This window comes from Macrotis lagotis, chromosome 4 (genome assembly GCF_037893015.1).
Source record: "Macrotis lagotis isolate mMagLag1 chromosome 4, bilby.v1.9.chrom.fasta, whole genome shotgun sequence".
NCBI classification, from domain to species: Eukaryota; Metazoa; Chordata; class Mammalia; order Peramelemorphia; family Peramelidae; genus Macrotis; species Macrotis lagotis.
Genome location: NC_133661.1, coordinates 248,301,712 through 248,321,576, shown reverse-complemented (window position 1 = coordinate 248,321,576; position 19,865 = coordinate 248,301,712). Strand labels below are relative to the sequence as shown.

The 19,865-nt window shown below is 36.5% G+C and overlaps 1 protein-coding gene across 1 annotated transcript in view; it reads left to right on the top strand.

The window, feature by feature from the left end:
• Positions 1-19,865, top strand: part of TTLL5 (tubulin tyrosine ligase like 5) — a 469,247-nt gene that overhangs the window by 165,636 nt on the left and 283,746 nt on the right. Inside the window, 3 exon segments of the mRNA XM_074235683.1 lie at positions 1,261-1,362; positions 4,020-4,111; positions 4,324-4,431. Of these exon segments, the coding sequence (XP_074091784.1) occupies positions 1,261-1,362; positions 4,020-4,111; positions 4,324-4,431 (302 nt within the window).

Sequence of the window (19,865 nt, the reverse complement as noted above, 5' to 3'; positions counted from 1 at the left end):
TACTTCCAAAGGTGTGTGAGCAGAAATTGTAATTATCTAAAAAAATCCACCTAAGTAAATATTTTGCTGATATTGAATTTCATTGGAAAACTTGACCTAAACCTCATTCAAAATAACCTTCATGGCTTTGCATCTTTTATATTCCTTCATTCTTTTGATTTTAGTTTAGTCTATCAAATTTCTGACATTGTCAGCCTTCCTAGAGTGATTTTCCTTGTTTTTGTGCTTATTTGCTCTCCCATTTTGATGAACATATAGCTACTCATATATGTTCATATATAACAGAGATGGGGAACCTTTTTTCTTTCCAAGAGCCATTTGAATATTTATAACATCATTCGTGGTCCATACAAAATTATCAATTTAAAAATCAAACTGCTATATTTGGTCAAATGCTTAATTAATTCACCCCCAAAAAGCTCCTAGATTTATTGAATTTCAAGTCCCACCTGTGGTTGCCATGGCAGTGCCAGATCAAATGATTCCATGGTCCTTGTATGACTTGTGACCCAGACATTCCCTATTCCTGATATATAAAGATTACATATAAAAGTGTATATGTAAAGGCATGCATGTGTATGTGTGCATATATGTATATATTATATATGTATATATCATATATATGTAAAATGTCTATGTATAGCATAGGTCTATATATAAATTATGTATGTATGATATATATAACAGTATTAATGTGTATTAACATGATACATGTATTTATATATAAAAGTATATATGTATACATGTGTGTGTATATATATATGTGTATATATATATATATATATATATATATATATATATATATATATATATATACACACATATATATATGTTTTGTGAAAGGAGTCCATGTTTTGTTCCTTATTCTTTACTTTCCTTTGAAGTCCTGAAATTATTTTACTGCACTAGGCCATTCATTTCTGGCATTGTTTCTGTCCCTCTTCTCTTCCTACATAAACAGTATGATTCTTCTTGGTTTTGCTCATTCACTCCATTATTTCTATGAACCTCAGTTCCAAGATTCTTCCTTGTGTCTCAGCTCTGGCCCTTCCTCGCTTACTGTATAAAGTGCTAACAGCAAGGTGGCAAGGTGTGTTAGATGCTAGCACCCACAGTGTACTAATGGACCCTGTTCTCCTTGTTCTTTCTCTGAACTTAGAAACCAATACTGTTTTTCTGCTTTGTTTCTCACATATATATTTTCCCTACTATTTGAGTTGGAAAAATTTTCTATCATTTAACTTTGAATCCTGCTTTTAGGTTTGCAACTGTGAGATATGATCAAGGAGCTAAGAACATTCGGAACCAGTTCATGCACCTGACCAACTACAGTGTGAACAAAAAGAGTGGTGACTATGTCAGGTAGGATTGGTGGCTAGGCCACGGAATCCCAGGTGGCCAGGAAGAAAGAGAAAGACAGTGAGGCACACTTTGTACTAGCCAGTCAGCTGCTGGCAAATGAAGCCTTATGAAGATTTTGGTATTTCTAGGAGGGGAGTGAACTTCACATTCATATTTAGCAAGTGTGAGTGAAGTTGACTATTGCTAGCAGGCAGTAGACGACAGGTTTTGGGCTACTTTTTCATTTCTGACACTACCATAATACATCCTTCCTCTTTTAAAAAAAACCTTTCTTCACCTTTTTGTACTTCCTGATTTTCTAAAGTAAGGGTAATAGTTTGCCTTAAAGATCACTGGGGGAATATTGCCTTTTAGAAACCAAGAAACGAGGCCATCTTGGAAGAGGACTCACTGGAATGGAGGACTGGCCCATTTCTTGGAAACATTTTCTCTGTTCTGTTTTTCTTTAGCCAGAAAATGGAAAAATAAAAAAGAAATCCAAATAGTTACTTTTTGCTCAGACTAAAAATAGGTTCATAGCAGATCCAAGAAAAGAAAGAAACCCAGAATCTGAAGGCTTTGGAACAGGAATTAGAATTTTACAGGTTTAATTGAACTTCCCTTTACCAGGGGTTTGATATAGTTAAAAAAATCAAATCCTTCATTTTGGAAGGTTACCAATGTGAATAGAGCTATACTAGTGATGGGGAACATCATAATGTGATACAAAATACCTGATTATCCCCAAAATATAAATTGTGAGACTTTCAACATTTTTGGTACCCCCAGTCCATAGCACAGAGACACATATACAATTAGTCACTTACAATGCTTGTAAAGTATTGAATGTTGGGGTTCTATCTCAATCATGGCATAATTTTGTTTTTTAATAAGGGATAAGGTTGGGATTTGTGATTTCATTAATGTTGGACAGAGATGCCAAACAAGCAAACTCTTGACTGTGGTCCAAACCTAATTAAAGTAAATTTAACCAAAGTAAATAAAGAAAAATGTAGTAGAACATAGATAAATTTTTTTTTTTAATTTTTATGTTTTTCTAACTGCATGCAATGGTAGTTTTTACCATCATTTTTTGCAAAATTTTGAGTTTTTCATTTTTCTCCTTTTCTTCCCCCCACTCCTTGACAGAAATCAATCTGATAGAAGCTCTACATTTATAACCATGCCAAACAATAGGTCCATATTGATCAGGTTGTGAGGGAAGAATCAAATCCAAATAGAAAAAAGAAAACATTAGAGAAAAAATTATGTAACACGTAAGACAACTTGATGATAAAAAGCTTTGGTCTTCATTTAAACTCCACAGTTCCTTCTCTGGATATGGATAGTATTTTCCCTCAAAAGTATTTTAAAATTTGTCTTTGATTATTGCACTGCTGAATTGAATAAGTCCATCATGGTTGATCATCATCCCATGTTGTTGTTAGTGTGTATAATGTTGTTCTGGTTCTGCTCATTTTACTTCACATCAATTCATGCAAATCTTAACAGGCTTTTCTGAAATCCTGTCCCTCATGATTTCTTGTGTGTGTGTGTGTGTGTGTGTGTGTGTGTATATGTGTGTTTGTATGTGTGTGTCTGTGTCTGTGTATATGTATATACATATATACATATAATTATATATATGTGTGTGTGTGTGTGTGTGTGTGTGTATATATATATATACATATATATATGTATATATATATATATATATATATATATATATATTTGTTCAGTCATACCCCAAATGATGGGTATACGCTCAATTTCAAATGCTTTACCACAACAAAAAGAGCTATACATATTTTTATACATGTGGGATCTTTACACTTTTTCCATGAACAGATAAAGTTTAGATGTGGTTTTATCTGCCAATCTGCAGCCTTCAGGGATCCTTACATATGATTTTGTGGTCCCTGTCTCTGAGTTTGATACCACTGGTATAGGGAATTCCCTGATGAGGAAACTGCCTCTACCAATACAACTCAGCATCTTCTCTACAACTTTAGGTCTTCGAGAGGTAAAGGCACTTCACCAGGCTCACAGAGCCCATACAATGACAGAGGAAGGACTAGAATTCAGGTTTTACTCCAAGGTTGGCTCTATCCATATTGTCTTGCTGCCTCTTTATTTTATGATAGTAGTTTGAGAAACTTAATGGTACCTTGATTCAAGCTCTTCAGCTAATACCCAAGATTGAGAGAGAGACAAAGGAAAAGAAGGAAGTTGTTTCAAGTGCCAAAGCACATTTGGTTATAACCTCGCAGCATCTAACCTGTTTTCTTCTGACAGCAGCACTAAGGGATGTTTTGTGGGAAAGCATAACATTTTCTTCAAAGATTGCAGGCATACATTTCTTTAAACTTTTCTTAAGTTATTTTAAATTTTTGACTTATAATTCTCCTTTTAGTAACTAGTGTAATTATTGCTTAAGATAAATTAATTTTTTCTTATTACCAACAATAAATGGAATGTATATAATTTTTGAATTCCATTAGTGTTACTATGATGAAGTAAACAGTACTAAAGAGTAGATAGCAGAACAGAGAAAAGGGAGAGTATTTCCTAAGGAGTTTATATGAACAAGAAAACCATTCAAAAGGAATCTTATTCTTTTAAGATAGAAAAGCCTTTTAAAGCCACATGTGATTCCTAACTCCTTGATTTGTTTTTAGTTGTGATGATCCCGAAGTGGAAGATTATGGGAACAAATGGAGCATGAGTGCAATGCTTAGGTACCTGAAACAAGAAGGGAAAGATACAACTGGTGAGTAGCTAAGCTTTTGTAACTTCTGTTTCCTCTGTGCATTTGCACACACAAATATTGATATCCAGGGCTATCTATACTTACTTCAAGTACCCATTCAAAGAGAGGACATCTGGACAATTTTGGATTTGGGCACATATGTTTTTATGAATACAATCTAGGTTGCAGTACATTTGTATTTCCTTCTTCATGGCTTTTTGTTTGTTTTGCAGCACTGATGGCCCATGTAGAGGATCTGATCATTAAGACTATTATCTCTGCTGAACTAGCTATTGCTACTGCTTGTAAAACCTTTGTTCCTCACCGTAGCAGTTGTTTTGGTAAGAAGATTCAAAAAGTCTAATGGTGTACTGCAAAAAGATTCTGGAGCAGGGAAGGGAATGGTGGGTATGTAGGAGGAAGAATTACATGGTGGATTTATATTTTTGTTTATATCTCAGTGTGAAATATAAAGATGCTACTAAGAGGGCAATGCAGAGTTGAGTTGGGATCACATTTATAGATGACTAGATATCTGTGGGATAAGAATAATAATAGAGCCACAAAATGGTGTCTCTATCATGCTGTGGTTAAAAAAAAATCTTTTATGGTCTGTGGAGTAATAATGGTCTAGCAAATGAGTTCCAGAATTCACTGGTAGAGACGCACTGGAAATTCTTCCAAGGAACTTTGGTTGGCACTAGTATATGCTTTATTCTATTTTCTAATGACTCCTCCTTTTTGTTTTACTCTTTTTTCTGGTGAGTCTGCCTTCTTCCTCTCCATCCTGGATTGCACATAGGAGGAGTTCTAAACTAGTCTCTTTCAGAGACTTGTCACCCACTGACCAGCATTAGCCACAAGTGGGTCAGAAAGGCACTCATTTAGATGTGGACCTGGTTTTCACTGGAGCCCTGAGACTTAAGTTATTGATCAGAAAAAGGTCACCTTGTCCTTATGAAACTCAAAGATGAAACCAGTAAGAATGAATAAAATTTACAGCCATCCTTCATCTGAAGGAGTTCAGCATAGTTGAGATTATGAATAGAGACTGGAATAGTCAGAGGACGTTCTTAAATTCTTTAGTAATGATGGTATAGCTATGGATTCATGTATTATGAACTGGACCTTAATTATATGATGCATTTTAAATGACCTACTTAGTGGTCAAAATCATGAAGACAAAAGCAGGGAGCTTTTTCCCAGATTGAAAGAAAAACAAAAACAAAAGATGTGTGGTCCTTGTTCTAATAAGTGGTTATTGCATATATAGAAATAATTGTAAAATTATGTTCTGATGTTACATAGAAGAGCTTTCTGAACTTTTCCATTTTATATTTGGGATCTTTTGACCTTTTGGGAGCTTAAAATTTATTGGAATTAATGGAAACAGGATGCCATATATGAACGAATTTCATTGACTTAGTAAAGAACTATCCATCTGTTTTGGGTCCTTTTTCTTCTATCTTTACTTGTCTTTAGTTTTAATAAACCCAGTGCATCTGGACTTTTCCAAAGTTGCTGACTGTATCCTTGGCTTTGTGGTTCTAATTCCATTTCCTGTCAGATCTGGTATTTCATCTGGTTCATTAACCTTCTCCCTTCACACAAGATTCTATATGAAAAAGTGTATAAAGGTCTCCTTCTCTTTCATCCCTTTTTCTCTTGGGGCTTTTGTTACAAGAATAAACTATTGTGTTTCAATTGATTAATAGCAAAGCAAGAATTGAAAATTTCCAAGAAGATATGTTTTAAGTAAGAATCATGGTGCTTCTGGAGGAAGCCAAATATCCATGTGATGGACAACTGCATACTCAGTTTCATATTCTAACACTCTCTTCTGCCTTTGGATATCTGCCAGAGGCAATTCATTGCTATCTAAGCCTTAGTTTGTTATGTCATTTCTTCTCCACCCTACCACCTGTCAAGTCCAACTGTGACCTAGATTGTTGAAATGTTTCTCTTTTTATGGCTTCCCACCTCATCAGTCTCTCTAGTACAGTTATCTGCTTCAAATGTCCTAAGCTAATTTTTTGGTAAGATGATATATGCATATTTGGTTGACCTTTATAGTTAAAGATAGAAACAGAAGTTTATTCTGTTACATGATTCACAATAATTTTTTTTGCCTTTTCATGGAATTTTAGAGCAGAATGGGACCATCTAGGAGCATCCAGTCTAAAATCTGATTTTGAGAATCAAATTTTGTGACTGAGGAAAGCTTAGTCAAAGCAGCAGATCATTAATTTTTCTACACCAAATATTTTTCCAATCAATTTTTGCAAGGTTTTGACTTTTACAATTTTTCTCCCTCCCTCCTTTAACTCCTCTCCCCAACAGAAAGCAAACTGATATAGGCTCTACATTTATAACCATACTAAACATAGATCAAAATGGAATATGTTGGGAGAGAAGAATCAGATACACCAGAAGAAAGAAAACATTAGAAAGGGAAAATGACATAATACATGACAACTTTTAAAAATTGAAGATAATAAGCTTTGTTCTTCATTTAAACTCTACAGTTCCTTCTTTGGATATGGATGATATTTTCCATCACAAGTCTTTTAGTATTATGCTGAAATGAACAAGTCCATCATGGCTGATCATCACCCCATATTGTTATTAATGTGGATAATGTTCTTCTGCTTCTGCTCATTTCACTTCATATCAATTCATGCAAGTGTTTCCAGGCTTTTCTGAAATCCTGTCCCTCGTGATTTCTTTTTTTTAATTAATTAATTTATTTTGAATTTTAGAATTTTCCCCTCTCCCAACCCCCCCCCCCCACAGAAGGCAGTCTGTTAGTCTTTATATTGTTTCTACCTCATGATTTCTTATAGAACCATAGTGTTCATCACATACATATAACACATTTTGCTTAGCCATTCCCCAATGGATAGGCATCTCCTCAATTTTCAATTCTTTGCTATTACAAAAAGAGCTGCTATGAATATTTTTGTACATGTGGGATTTTCATCCTTTTTCTTGATTTCTTGAATATACAGACCCAGTAGTGATATTGCTGGATCAAAGGGTATGTATGCACAGTTTTATTGCTCTTTGGATACAATTCCAAATGGCTCTCCAGAAATGTTGAATCTTTTCACAACTCCACCACCACTGCATTAGTGTCCCAGTTTTCCCACATTCCCTCCAATATTGATCATTTTCCTTTCTAGTTATATTGGCCAATCTTAGCGGTATGAGGTGGTACTTCTTATTTTCATTTTTTCTGATCAATAAAGATTTAGAACAATTTTTCATATGACTATGGATAGCTTTGATTTCTCTGTCTGAGAATTGCTTTTCCCTATCCTTTGACTATTGATCAATTGGGGAACGTTTTGTTTTTTTTATAAATTTGACTCGGTTGTCTATATATTTTAGAAATGAGTCCTTTGTCAGAAACTCTAGTTGTAAAAATTGTTTCTCAACTTACTAAATTCCTTTTAATCTTGGTTGCAATGATTTTGTTGGTGTAAAAACTTTTTAATTTAATGTAATCAAGTTACCCAGTTTGTTTATGATAATGTTCTCTATGACTTCTTTGCTCATAAACTGCTCCCACAGTATATTTTCTACAGTTGTCTTGTGATCATGTCACATAACTGTCTTTTGAGTGTGACTTATGTAGCTCATGCTTATAACTAACATTTATGATTTACAAAATTCTGTCTCTCCCTAATGCCTTCTCTCTGGCTCTTTTTGTCTCTTTCTTCCCCTCTCTCTGACTCTGTCTCTCTCTTCTCTTTATATGTGTGTGTGTATTGTGTGTGCATTACATGCATGTGTTCATGTATATCTCATTTTTTCCTCAAAATATCCCTGTGAGGTTGATGCTATTATTATCCCCATTTTTTAGCTGAGAAAAAGTCAGATAGAGGTTAAATGACTTGACCAGGGTCTCATAGCTACCAAGTGTCCTGTGGCAGGATCCATACTTAGGTCTTCTTGATTCCAAGTGTAGCATTTTCTATCCATAATGACACCAAGCCTGTTTCAATTAGTTCCACTGTTTACATGGAGATCCAGCTATTTCTATAATTTATAGAGCCTATTAATGTGTACTAACAAGAGTTTCTGCATTATAGGCTCTAAGGACCCTGAGGACATGAGGAATTACTCCATTGCTCTATCTATGATATTTGTATGACATTTTGGCTTGTCTCCTCTGCTAATTTCTTATAATCTTACACTTATGACATGGTAGATAATTCTTGAGTTTTATATAATCGCCAAATATTCTATTCAACAAGAGGACCAGGGAATTAGTAAAAGTATTTTAAAATATGCAGTAGATCATATTGGTTTGGGAGAGAGTCCATGCCAAAATGCATGGTTCCTTGCCTCACAAGAAGAATTTTTTTTAAAATTATTTTTGCTATTTTTATATGATTGATAAACATCAATAGATGTAATTATTTTCCTATACAGTGAGCAAGATAAATATCCATGGAATTATCTATTATGTAAAACTTGATGCAATTAGCATAGCAAATTCAATATGGTAGATCCCAAACTCTCCTTTTGTATTGTTTACTGAACTGCCTTCTCTCTTCTGGACACTTAAAAAATTATTTACTTCTTTCTTCTTTATTTTTGCATCACTGTCACTGTTCTCTTCCCCCAACAAAATAAAAGCTTTTCCTTACAGCAGATAAATATGAGGCAAAAACAAATTGCCACATTGATCATGTCAGAAAATGTATCTCATTCTGCATCTCTGTCAGGAAGCGGGAAGTATAATTATTATTGGTCTTCTGTAGTTGTGGCTAATGTTTATCCTGATCAGAGTCTTTCCATATCATTTTCCTTTACAGTGTTTATGTTTATTCAACTAAGCATAAATTATTATGATTTTGCTTATTTTGTATTACTTCATAAAAAAGCATCTTCCCAGGTTTCTCTGAATTCCCCTCTTTTGTCATTTCTTGTATCTTATGGCATAGAAATATTTTATTGTATTAATCTACCATTATTCATTTGTATGATTAATGAGTATCACCTTAATTACCTGATGATTTTCTAAGGTTCTCTAGGTATACCATCTTATTAACTGCAAAGAGTGAAAGTTTTGTTTCTTCATTACTGATTCTAATTTCTTCAATTTCTTTTTCTTCTCTTATTGATAAAGCTGATATTCTAATACAATAATGAATAATAGTGATGATAACAGGCATCCTTGTATCACCCCTGATCTTGTTGGGATTGCCTATCCCCATTACATATAATGTTTGTTGATGATTTTATGTAGATAATGCTTATTGTTTTAAGGAACATTCCACATAGCACTCCTAAGCTCGCTAGTATTTTATTTTATTTTATTTTATTTTAGTTTTTGCTAGGCAATGGGGTTAAGTGGCTTGCCCAAGGCCACACAGCTAGGTAATTATTAAGTGTCTGAGGTCAGATTTGAACTGAGGTACTCCTGACTCCAGGGCTGGTACTCTATCCACGGCACCACCTAGCCACCCCATCGCTAGTATTTTTTAATAGGAATGGATGCTGCATTTTGTCAAAAACTTTTTCATCATCTACTGAGATATGCATGTGATATTTTTTTATTGATTTGGTTTATCATGCTGATAGATTTGTTATAATTCCTGCTTGATCATAGTATATTATCCAAGTGATAGTCATTATGGAAATTGGTCTATACTTTTCTTTCCCTGTTTTGACTCATCCTGGTTTAGATATCATCACCATATTGATGTTATAGAAGGAATTTGACAAAACTTCTTCACTTATTTTTTCATATAGTTTATATAAAATTAAGACTAATTGTTCCTTGAATTTTTGGTAGAATTCACTTGGGAATCCACCTGGCCCTGGAGATTTTTTCTTAGGAGTTCATTGAAGACTTGTTCAATTTCTGGAATTATTTAAGTATTTAATTTCCTCTTCTTTTAACCAGGGAAGTTTATATTTTTTGTAAATATTCATCCATTTCACTTAGGATATCAATTTTATTGGCATACAGTTGGGCAAAATAGTTCTGAATTATTCCTGTAGCTGTGTTTGAGATTGATTGTTGCCCTTGCTTTTTTGAATTTAATAGGTTCTCCTCTTGTTCCTTATTTTACCCTGTGAATTTTTGTATTTCAAAGATGTTTTTGTTAAATAGTATGTTGTCGTATTTTGCTTTCTAATCCATTACTTTTTAAGTTTATATTTCAAATTTTCTGTTCAGTTTTGATGTTTTCATCAGGAATGTTCAAAATTCCTTTTTAAAAGATCTTTTCTCCCCATAGGTCCAGACTGAGTTTTGAAAGTTAATTTATTCTTGAGAAGTCTTTTGCCTTTTGACAAATTTCACATTTTGAATCAGATTTCAAGATTTTCTTTCTTTTATAGAAGTTACAACATAGTCTTTTTTTCCCTAAATTTTTTAAAAATTTTATTTATTTAAGGCACTGGGGTTAAGTGACTTGCCCAAGGTCACACAGCTAGCAATTATTAAGTGTCTGAGGCCATATTTGAACTCAGGTCCTCCTGACTCCAGGGCCAGTGCTCTATCCATTGTGCCACTTAGCTGCCTCAGTTGGAAGGAACATAGTCTTGTGTGAATCCAACTTGTTTTTGAAATACCTGAACTCTTTTTTTCTGTTGCATGAAATATTTTTTTCTTCATCTTAGAAACTGTGGATAACACTATTACTTGATGGTTTTTTAAAAAAATTTTTCAGGTAGTTTGCAGATGTCTCTATTTTCATTTTCCTCTCAAGTTGTAATAGAAATGTGATTTCTTGAAACATAGCATCTAGATTTTTTTGTTTTGTAATGGTTTTCAGGAAACCTGAATATTTTTAAATTATTCTTCAACCTGTTTTCTGTGTCATTTGTTTATGAAATTTGATATACATTGAAGTACTGATTTCTCTTAATTCAATTTTTTTTCAGGGAGTCTACTACTTGGGTAAGGTTTTCTATCTTCCTCCTCTTCCTCCTTCTTTTCTCTTTCCTCCCCCTCCTTTGCTCTTTTAAGTTTTTAGTGTCAATGTTTTATTACTTCTAAGTAATCTGTTGTGGTCAGGATATTGTTCTTTCCCTCTGAGCCTCCACTAATAGATGTTATAGTGTTACTCTTTTTTTCCTCCTTGGGTTTGCCTCTTCATCATCTCTTGGTGTATTGTCTTGTCTTGAGCCTCATTTTTTTTTTAATTTTTAATTTAATATTTATTCTCATTTTGTACAAATAAGTTTTCTTATACATTAATAAAGTATCCTTGTTTAAGAGTAAACGAAATACCCCCCCCATAAATATAGACTCTCTTGAGCAATAAAATAAGGGGAGAGAAAAAAATTAAAATTTAAAAAATAATACTAATTGTAGGTATGGCCAGGTGGCACAATGGATGCAGCACCAGCCCTGGAGCCATGAGCACCCAAGCCCACATCCGGCCCCGTACACCCAATACTCACCCAGCTGTGTGACATGCAAGCCACCTGAACCCCACTGTCCTGCAAACCCCCCCCCAAAAAAAGAAAAAAAAGACCTAAAATAAAATAAAATAGTAATAATAGTAGGGGTGGATGGGTGGCAGACAGAGCATTGGCCCTTGAGCCAGCAATACCCGGGTCCAAATCTGGCCTTAGACACCCAACAATCACCCTGATATGCGGCTCCAGGAAGGCCACCCAGCCCCATTTGCCCTGCACCCCCCCAAAACAATAATAATAAAAAACGTGCTTGAGTCTTTGTTCCAACACCAACAACTATGTCACAGGTGGATCACATTCTTTATGATAAGTCCATGGCAAAAGTTACTTCCGTATTTTTCCACCATTGCCATTGTTGATCACAACTCCCTCCTTTCTTATTTCTCCACTATCATGTACTATATTTTCTCTCTCCTTTCACTTTGACTCTGCTGTAGGGTAGCTGAGTGGTGCAGCAGACAGATCCCTGGCTCTGGGGCCAAGAGGCCCTGAGCCCCCATACTACCACTTAGGCCCAGCATCCATCTGGCCCTATAGTCCCAGACAGGCCTTCCAATCCCAGCCCCTTGCAAGAAATAAGAAAGAAAATGTGTTATATCTGACCACTCTCCCCCCCCATAGTCCATCCTCTCCTCCATCACTCACATCACCCCCCCTTCCCCCGTCCCCCCTTTACTCCAGATGCCTAGACCCCATTGAGTATATATGCTGTTTCCTCTCCTAACCACCTCTGATGAGAGCAAAGATTCCCTCATTCCCCCTTGCCTTCCCCCCTTCCATATCATTGCAATAGCTCATTGGAATAAAGAAAAATCTTATTATATGAAATATCTTGGCCTATTACACCTCTCCTTTTTCTTTCTCCCATTACATTTCCCTTTTTTCTATTGACTCCATTTTTAACCCATATTTTATCTTCAAATTCAGCTTTCTCCTGTGCTTCAACTATAAAAGCTCCCTCTACCTGCTCTATTAACTGAGAAGGTTCATATGAGTATTATCAGTGTCATTTTTCTATGTAGGAATACATGCAGTTCATCATCATTAAGTCCCTCATATTTTCCCCCTCTCCTCCAATCTCCATGCTTCACCTGAGTCCTTTATCTGAAGATCAAACCTTCTGTTCAGCTCTGGCCATTCCAACAGGAACATTAGAAATTCCCTGGTTCATTGAAAGTCCATCTTTTTCCCTGGAAGAGGACATTCAGCCTTGCTGGGTAGTTCATTCTTGGCTGCATTCTAAGCTCTTTTGCCTTCCAGTATATTATATTCCAAGCCCTACAAGCTTCCAATGTTGTTGCTGCTAAGTCCTGTGAGATCCTGACTGCAGCTCCATGATATTTGAACTGTGTCCTTCTGGCTGCTTGTAATATTTTCTCTTTGACTTGGGAGTTCTGGAATTTGGCTATAATATTCCTAGGGGTTGGTTTTTTGGGATCTCTTTTTAGGGGGGGATCGGTGGATTCTCTCCATTTCTATTTTGCCCTCTGCTTCTAGAATATCAGGGCAATTTTCTTGTAGTAATTCTTTGAGAATGATGTCAAGGCTCTTTTCCTGATCATGACTTCCAGGTATTCCAATAATTTTTCAATTATCTTTCCTAGATCTGTTTTCCATATCAATTGTTTTTCAGTGAGATGTTTCATATTTTCTTCTAATTTTTCATTTTTTTGGCTTTGAAGTATTGAGTCCCGGTTTCTCGTAAATTCATCAATCTCCCTGAGTTCTATTCTTTGTCTGAGGGATTTGTTCTCCTCAGAAAGTTTTCTTATCTCTTTTTTCATCTGGCTAAATTTGCTTTTTAAAGCATTCTTCTCCTCAACTTTTTTGAACTGTTTTATCCATTTGACCTAAACTGGTTTTTAGCATGCTATTTTCTTCAGCATTTTTTTGGATTTCCTTTACTAGGCTGCTGACTTCATCTTAATGTTTTTCCTGCATCTCTCTCCAATCTCCAATTCCCTCATTTGATTTTCAAAGTCTTTTTTTTGAGTTCTGTCATAGCCTGAGCCCAATTTTTTTCTCTTTCAATCTTTAGATGTAGGAGCTTGTGCTTCGTCGTCTTCAGACTGAGTATTTTTATCCTTCTTGGGCTCATATGCAGAATATTTCTCAATGGTGTTCCTCTTGTTTCTCTGCTTGCTCATTTTCCTAGCCTGAGCCTAGTTTTGGGGTGCTTCCTGAGCTTTTGGGACACTCACACAAGGGTCTCAGTGTGTGAGGCTCTGTCCTCCCTCCTGGTCTATGAATGACCATATGCACCCCCCTCTGCCATGGGGCTGAGGTGGAGGGGGCCCCTGCTGTTCTATGGTGGGGGGGGCTAGACTGCAATCAGGTTCTGAATGTGGTCAGAGCCCGAGTCCTGTTCCAGGGGCAGAGCTCTGCAGGCTCTCTTCACTCCCCTCCCTAGGTTCAATGGGCTCATGCCCTGGGGGCTCCTGCTTACTGGTTCCACCTGCTTCTGTTTCCTGGAACTTGGCTGATCTGGTCATGCTGCTTTCTGTGTGCCCTGAGGGCTGGGCTCCACGTGCTCACTCTGGCAGAGGTCCTCCGCTGTTCCCCCAATTTGTGCCCAGTGCTCCCTGGGGTGTAAGTCAGTAAACTCCCCAATGCTGTGAGCTGGCTCCCAGTGCCCTGGGGCTGCCTCCGAGAGGCTGAAGTTCTTTCGCTCTGACAGGCCGCCCCTCTGACCCCAGGAAGCAGGGCCTTTCTGCTCTTTTCCAGGTTACTTTGAATAGGAGAACTGCCTCATTGGGTCCCTCTGTGATTTCTGTCTCTCGAAAATTTAGTTTGAGTCCTTAGCTTATAAGTTTTATAAGAGAGCGCCAAGGACACGATCCGTTCTTGTCGCCATCTTGGCTTTGCGCCCCCCCCCATTTCTTCTTCTTTTTTTAGGTGTTTTTTTTTTTTTTGCAAGGCAAATGGGGTTAAGTGGCTTGCCCAAGGCTACATAGCTAGGTAATTATTAAGTGTCTGCGACCGGATTTGAACCCAGGTACTGACTCCAGGGCCGGTGCTTTATCCACTGCTGCCACCTAGCCGCCCCTCCCCCATTTCTTCTTTAGAGATTTTTATTCTAGGCAGATTTCTATCCTCTCCTAATTTCTTTTTAATTTTTAATTTTTTAATTATTATTTAGATTTTTTTCATCTCCTAATTTCTTTTTTTTTTAAATTTTTTGCAAGGCAATGGGGTTAAGTGCCTTGCCCAAGGCCACACAGCTAGGTAATTATTAAGTGTCTGAGGCTGGATTTGAACTCAGGTACTCCTGACTCCAATGCTGGTGCTCCATCCACTGCGCCACCTAGCCGCCCCCTCTCTTAATTTCTTGAGAGGTGATCAGACCCTTTTTTATCCTGACCTTCTGCTGATTTCCAAATATCCTGTTATGTCTCCACTGAGTAAACTGGCACGTCTCCCCTCCACAGCCCATCAACAAGTCACTTCCCAGTTGCAGCAATGGCAGAATTTTGGCCATTTACTTGTTCTTGTTAGTTTCCTTTATGAGACCCTCTCTTCCAGGGCTCTTAGGCTTTTGGCTGTCTTGTTGTGTAGCACTTGGCAGAATAGAGGATCTTACTATGTTTCATTTTGTATTCCTTGGTATTTATTTAATCTGATGCTCCTGTTTTTAGGTCTTTGCTGAAGTTCATGTAGGAGAACTGATTTCCACAATCTCCTTTCATATTGCTGACTTTACTAGAAATCACATTATTCTGTGCCTTAGAAATTTGAATTTATTATAAGTGTGATTGATCAAAAAATAAGATTTGTTAAACTTCATTTTTTTTTAGTTTTAAAATAATAACCCACACCTTGGCCATTCTCTGTTATTCATTAACTAGTTTGCAGGATGAAACTATATATTTTTGTCTAATATGTTTAAATAGGAAAGAATCTTAATTTCTTTGTCAAACAAAAGAATGAAATTTTTAATTTTTTCCCTTAAAAAAAAACATCTTTCAGGGGCGGCTAGGTGGCATAGTGGATAAAGCACCAGCGGAGTCAGGAGTACCTGAGTTCAAATCCGGCCTCAGACACTTAATAATTACCTAGCAGTGTGGCCTTGGGCAAGCCACTTAACCCCATTGCCTTGCAAAAAAAAACAAAACCCAAAAATCCATCTTTCTTATTGTACAAAGAGACAATATTGGTTTTTGTGAACCAATTAATAGATTACTCTTGAATTATTATATTCTATTAGTACTCTTTTTTCATATAATACTGCCTTCTTCTGCATATTTTTTTGTAAGACATTCCTTAGTTTTACAACTCAAATTTAAAATGAATAGTTTTTCCTTCCTACTATAGCTTTTGATAGAAAAGCAATGCCATTGTCATTTTATGGCAACACCTCCCTTGCCCTGAGAAATAATAAGAGCTAGGTTTCAACTAAAGTAATAGGACAGCACCCTGAAAGTCAAGGAATGGTTTGATGCTAAAATGAAGTATGAAATGCATGCTAATTCCTGAAGACCTTGAGTAGATTCTCTTTTCATTACCTTACACATCTCTATTTCCTTCCTTCCTGAACTTTTTTTCACTAGACTTGCTCCTGTTTTTAGGAAATTTCCTCACAATTCTTAGTTTTTATTATTGGCAGTTTCACGGTTCTTTTCACCCTTTTTTTCTACTTCATTTTTCTGGGCTTGCCAAAAATTATTTTTTGGTTTTCATCTGAGTGCTTCCCAAACCTTTTCTTTTTTTTTATTTTAACACATTTTAATATTTTTTTTTAACTTTGTGGCCCTTAAGGTTTAGGAAATTTGACTTAAGGGATGTGCCATTATACAGGTTAGAAAGAATAAGTCTTAATAAAACAAGTTTGACTATGATTAAAAAAATATAAAGAGGGAAGAAGAAATGAGGAACATGGGTAGGGGTGCATCAGTTAAATTAGACAGGGCAGGTGCATTTGCACTCCTCATGACTCTTACAATGTGAACCACTTGGAACCAACTCCTAGCATTGCTGCAGCTTTGGTTAGTGAATAACACACACTGTAGGCATTCACATGGGAATACCATTTGTGTTGTTTCCTGGGCTAAAATGTTAAGTTTCTTGAGGACAGACATTCACTTATTTCTTTGTATCCTTTGCAAAGTGCCTTTTGATTGATCCTAAAGGGGAAAACCCAATTTTCTCTCTCACATATTTATGAAATATTATCAACACACTGATTTACTCCAACACACTAGTTGACAAACACTATTGTAGAGCTTTTAACCCTGTGGATAGAACTTTACTGATAAAATGTGACCAACTCATAAAATTAGAGGATGTAAACTTCCTTTCAATAAATACTCTCATTTAACTTACCTGATTAAATCTTCTTTTCTTTTGTGTCTTTTTCTTTTTGAGGTCATCTGGGTTAAGTGAGTTGCTCAGGGACATACAACTAGTAAGTGTTTAAAGTCTGATATGAACTCAAAACTGGTACTGCACCACTGAGCTGCCCCAATTAGATCCTTAATGTCCACATAGAACACACTCTGCAAGAGTTAAGGTCTTGGGGCGGCTATGTGGCGCAGTGGATAAAGCACCAGCCCTGGAGTCAGGAGTACCTGGGTTCAAATCTGGTCTCAAACACTTAATAATTACCTAGCTGTGTGGCCTTGGGCAAGCCACTTAAACCCATTTGCCTTGCAAAAACCTAAAAAAAAAAGTTAAAGTCTTAATATCAGACTCCTGAAATATATAACATTTTCTACTATTATGACTCTTTCAAAAAGTTTGTCCTGATAACTTTTCAGTTCAGTTTTTCTCTCTTTGGTTCATATGATGATAGGCCTGAGGATGAAATTTTAGGCTTGGTTCACTTTCTAAGGAGTATTGATTATCATTGACAGGTCTTTGTTCACATGAATATTTATTAGGTTATCATCACTAGGGAGTGTTTAATCCTGGATTAATTAGGTCTTTTTTCTTCTCCCCTCCCCAATATATATTGTGTCCAGAATATATAGTCTCCAGAAAGACCTATCAACTAAGAATATTAGAATTTGCTTTTGATTTGTTAGAAATGCTCTTAATTTCTTTGGTTGTGATTCAGCTACATATGGTTGATTCTGAAAATTTGATCTTTGTTCATCACCATCATCATCATTATCAAATAATTATTTGCAAACATTGATTTTGTATTTGATTTTTTTGGTATAGACTTATGATTTCAGCAGAATGGGTAACTCCTAATTAAAAGTTCCTTCCACTGATTGATTAGATTTTAAATTTATAGTTTTAGAGAAATGTCTGAGACCCTGAGAGAGTGTGATTTATCTAGGTTCCCACAGCTAAACTGTCAGAGGCAGCTCAAATCTTGGTCTTCCTGACTCCATGGCTGACCCTCTAAATCAGGGCTATCCAAAGGGCCTCTTGTGACCACAGTGTGGTTTTATGGGGCCCCCTGTGGGTTTACTAAATATTTTAGTAAATGAAGCTGAGCTCCCTCTCACTAAAATGGCAAATCAAAATATATTGTCTATTGTTTCAATAAATCTTTTAAAAGTCTGTTTGCACAGCCCTGCTCTAAACTATTACTCCATCCTTGCTCTCAGATAGTATTAGTTGTTAATAATACTTTTTAATGTGTTTATTTTGGGGTTTTGCATTATGTAAATGTGTGTATTTTTTTAAAATGAGTCATTCCTTCCGGCCAAGATAGTGGAGAGAAGACAGGCATTGTACTAAAGTCTCCTGATCTTCCCTCATATATAATATGAAACAAACCTCTTAACAGATATTCAACTGACAAAACCCAGAAAAAGAAGCTAGGAGAAGAACATCTACCTCAAGGTCTGTCTTCAGGAATCATGGGTGAGCCAGTGGAAGAGAGTAGAGAACCAGCAGGGTCGGGGTGAGAGCAGGACTGACCTAAGATCAGTCATGGAGGCATTGACTGTGGGAGCCATGGTCTAACAGCCAACTTGGGCATGGAAGCTTTGGCTGTGGGAATGGTGGTCTGGGGCGCTCCAGCAGGACTGGAGGGCAAGTTCTAGTGGAGAGTTGCAGACATCATCCACTGGACTCCTCTGGTCTGGAAGACCTCAAACTCCATATTTTCACTTCAGCAGAGTCCTCTTTCCAGAACAAACACAGTAACAGCCCCATCACCCACCCCTCCCCAGGCAGCAGAATTCCCTCAGCTGAATAGAGAGAGTAATTACCTTGCCCTAGGGCATAGCCCACATTGTTCAAGGATAAAAGTATCTAGCAGCTTCACCCACACCCTCCAGGCCAAAGGGAAGGGGCCTCAAATCATGGTCACAGACACTCCAGAGAAAGAAATAAACACCCCCTACTGGCCACCCCACTTGGAGTTACTAAACCCAGTGAGCAAAACCTCTAGGGACTTCAATACCAAACTTCTGTGAACCAACTCCTTCCCCAACACAAGATCTTAGGAAAATGAAGAAAGACCAGTGAAAAGGGAAGTAAATAGAAAAATGCCTAGAATATAAAGACCCTAACTCAGAGATCTAGAACCTCTGAGGAGAATATGATTTGGTCTCCAGCCCAGAAAGACTTCCTTGAAGAAATCAGGAAAGAGTTTAAAAATCAATTGGAAAATTTGAGAGAAATTTAACACCTTGCAACAAGAAAACAAATCTTTGGAAAATACAATTGGACAAATGCAAAAAGAAAATAATTCTCTCAAAACCTCTATTGGTCAAATGGAAAACTCTTTCAAAAATAGAATTGACCAATTGGAAAAGGAGTTGCAAAAGGTAAATGAAGAAAATTCTTCTCTAAAAAAAAAAGAATGGAGTCTGTGGAAACTAATGATTTCATGAAACAAGAAGAATCTATTAAACAAAACCAAAAAAAGAAAATGTAAAATATCTCATAGGCAAAACTGCTGACCTAGAGAACAGAAGTAGGAGAAACAACTTAAAAATCATTGGTCTCTCTGAAAATATTGAAGAGAAAAAAAAGCCTGGACTTAATATTACAGGATTTAGCAATGGAAAATTGCCCTGACATCATGTTATCAGAGGGCAAAATAGTTATTGAAAGTGATCCCAAAATGAAAACACAAGGAATTTTTGTGGCCAAATTCCAGAACTATCAGAATAAAGAAAAAATCCTACAAGCAGCCAGAAAGAAAAAGGATTAAAGGGCTGGGAATGTGATATTCCAAAAAGCAAGGGAGCTTAGAATGCAGTCAAGAATTCACTATCCAGCAAAACTGAGCCTGCTCTTCCAGGGGAAAAGATGGACATTTAATGAAATAGGAGACCTCCAATTTTTCCTGATAAAAAGACCAGAGCTTAATAGAAAATTTGAACTTCAAACAGTAGACTCAAGAGACATATGAAAAGGTGGGGGGAAAGGG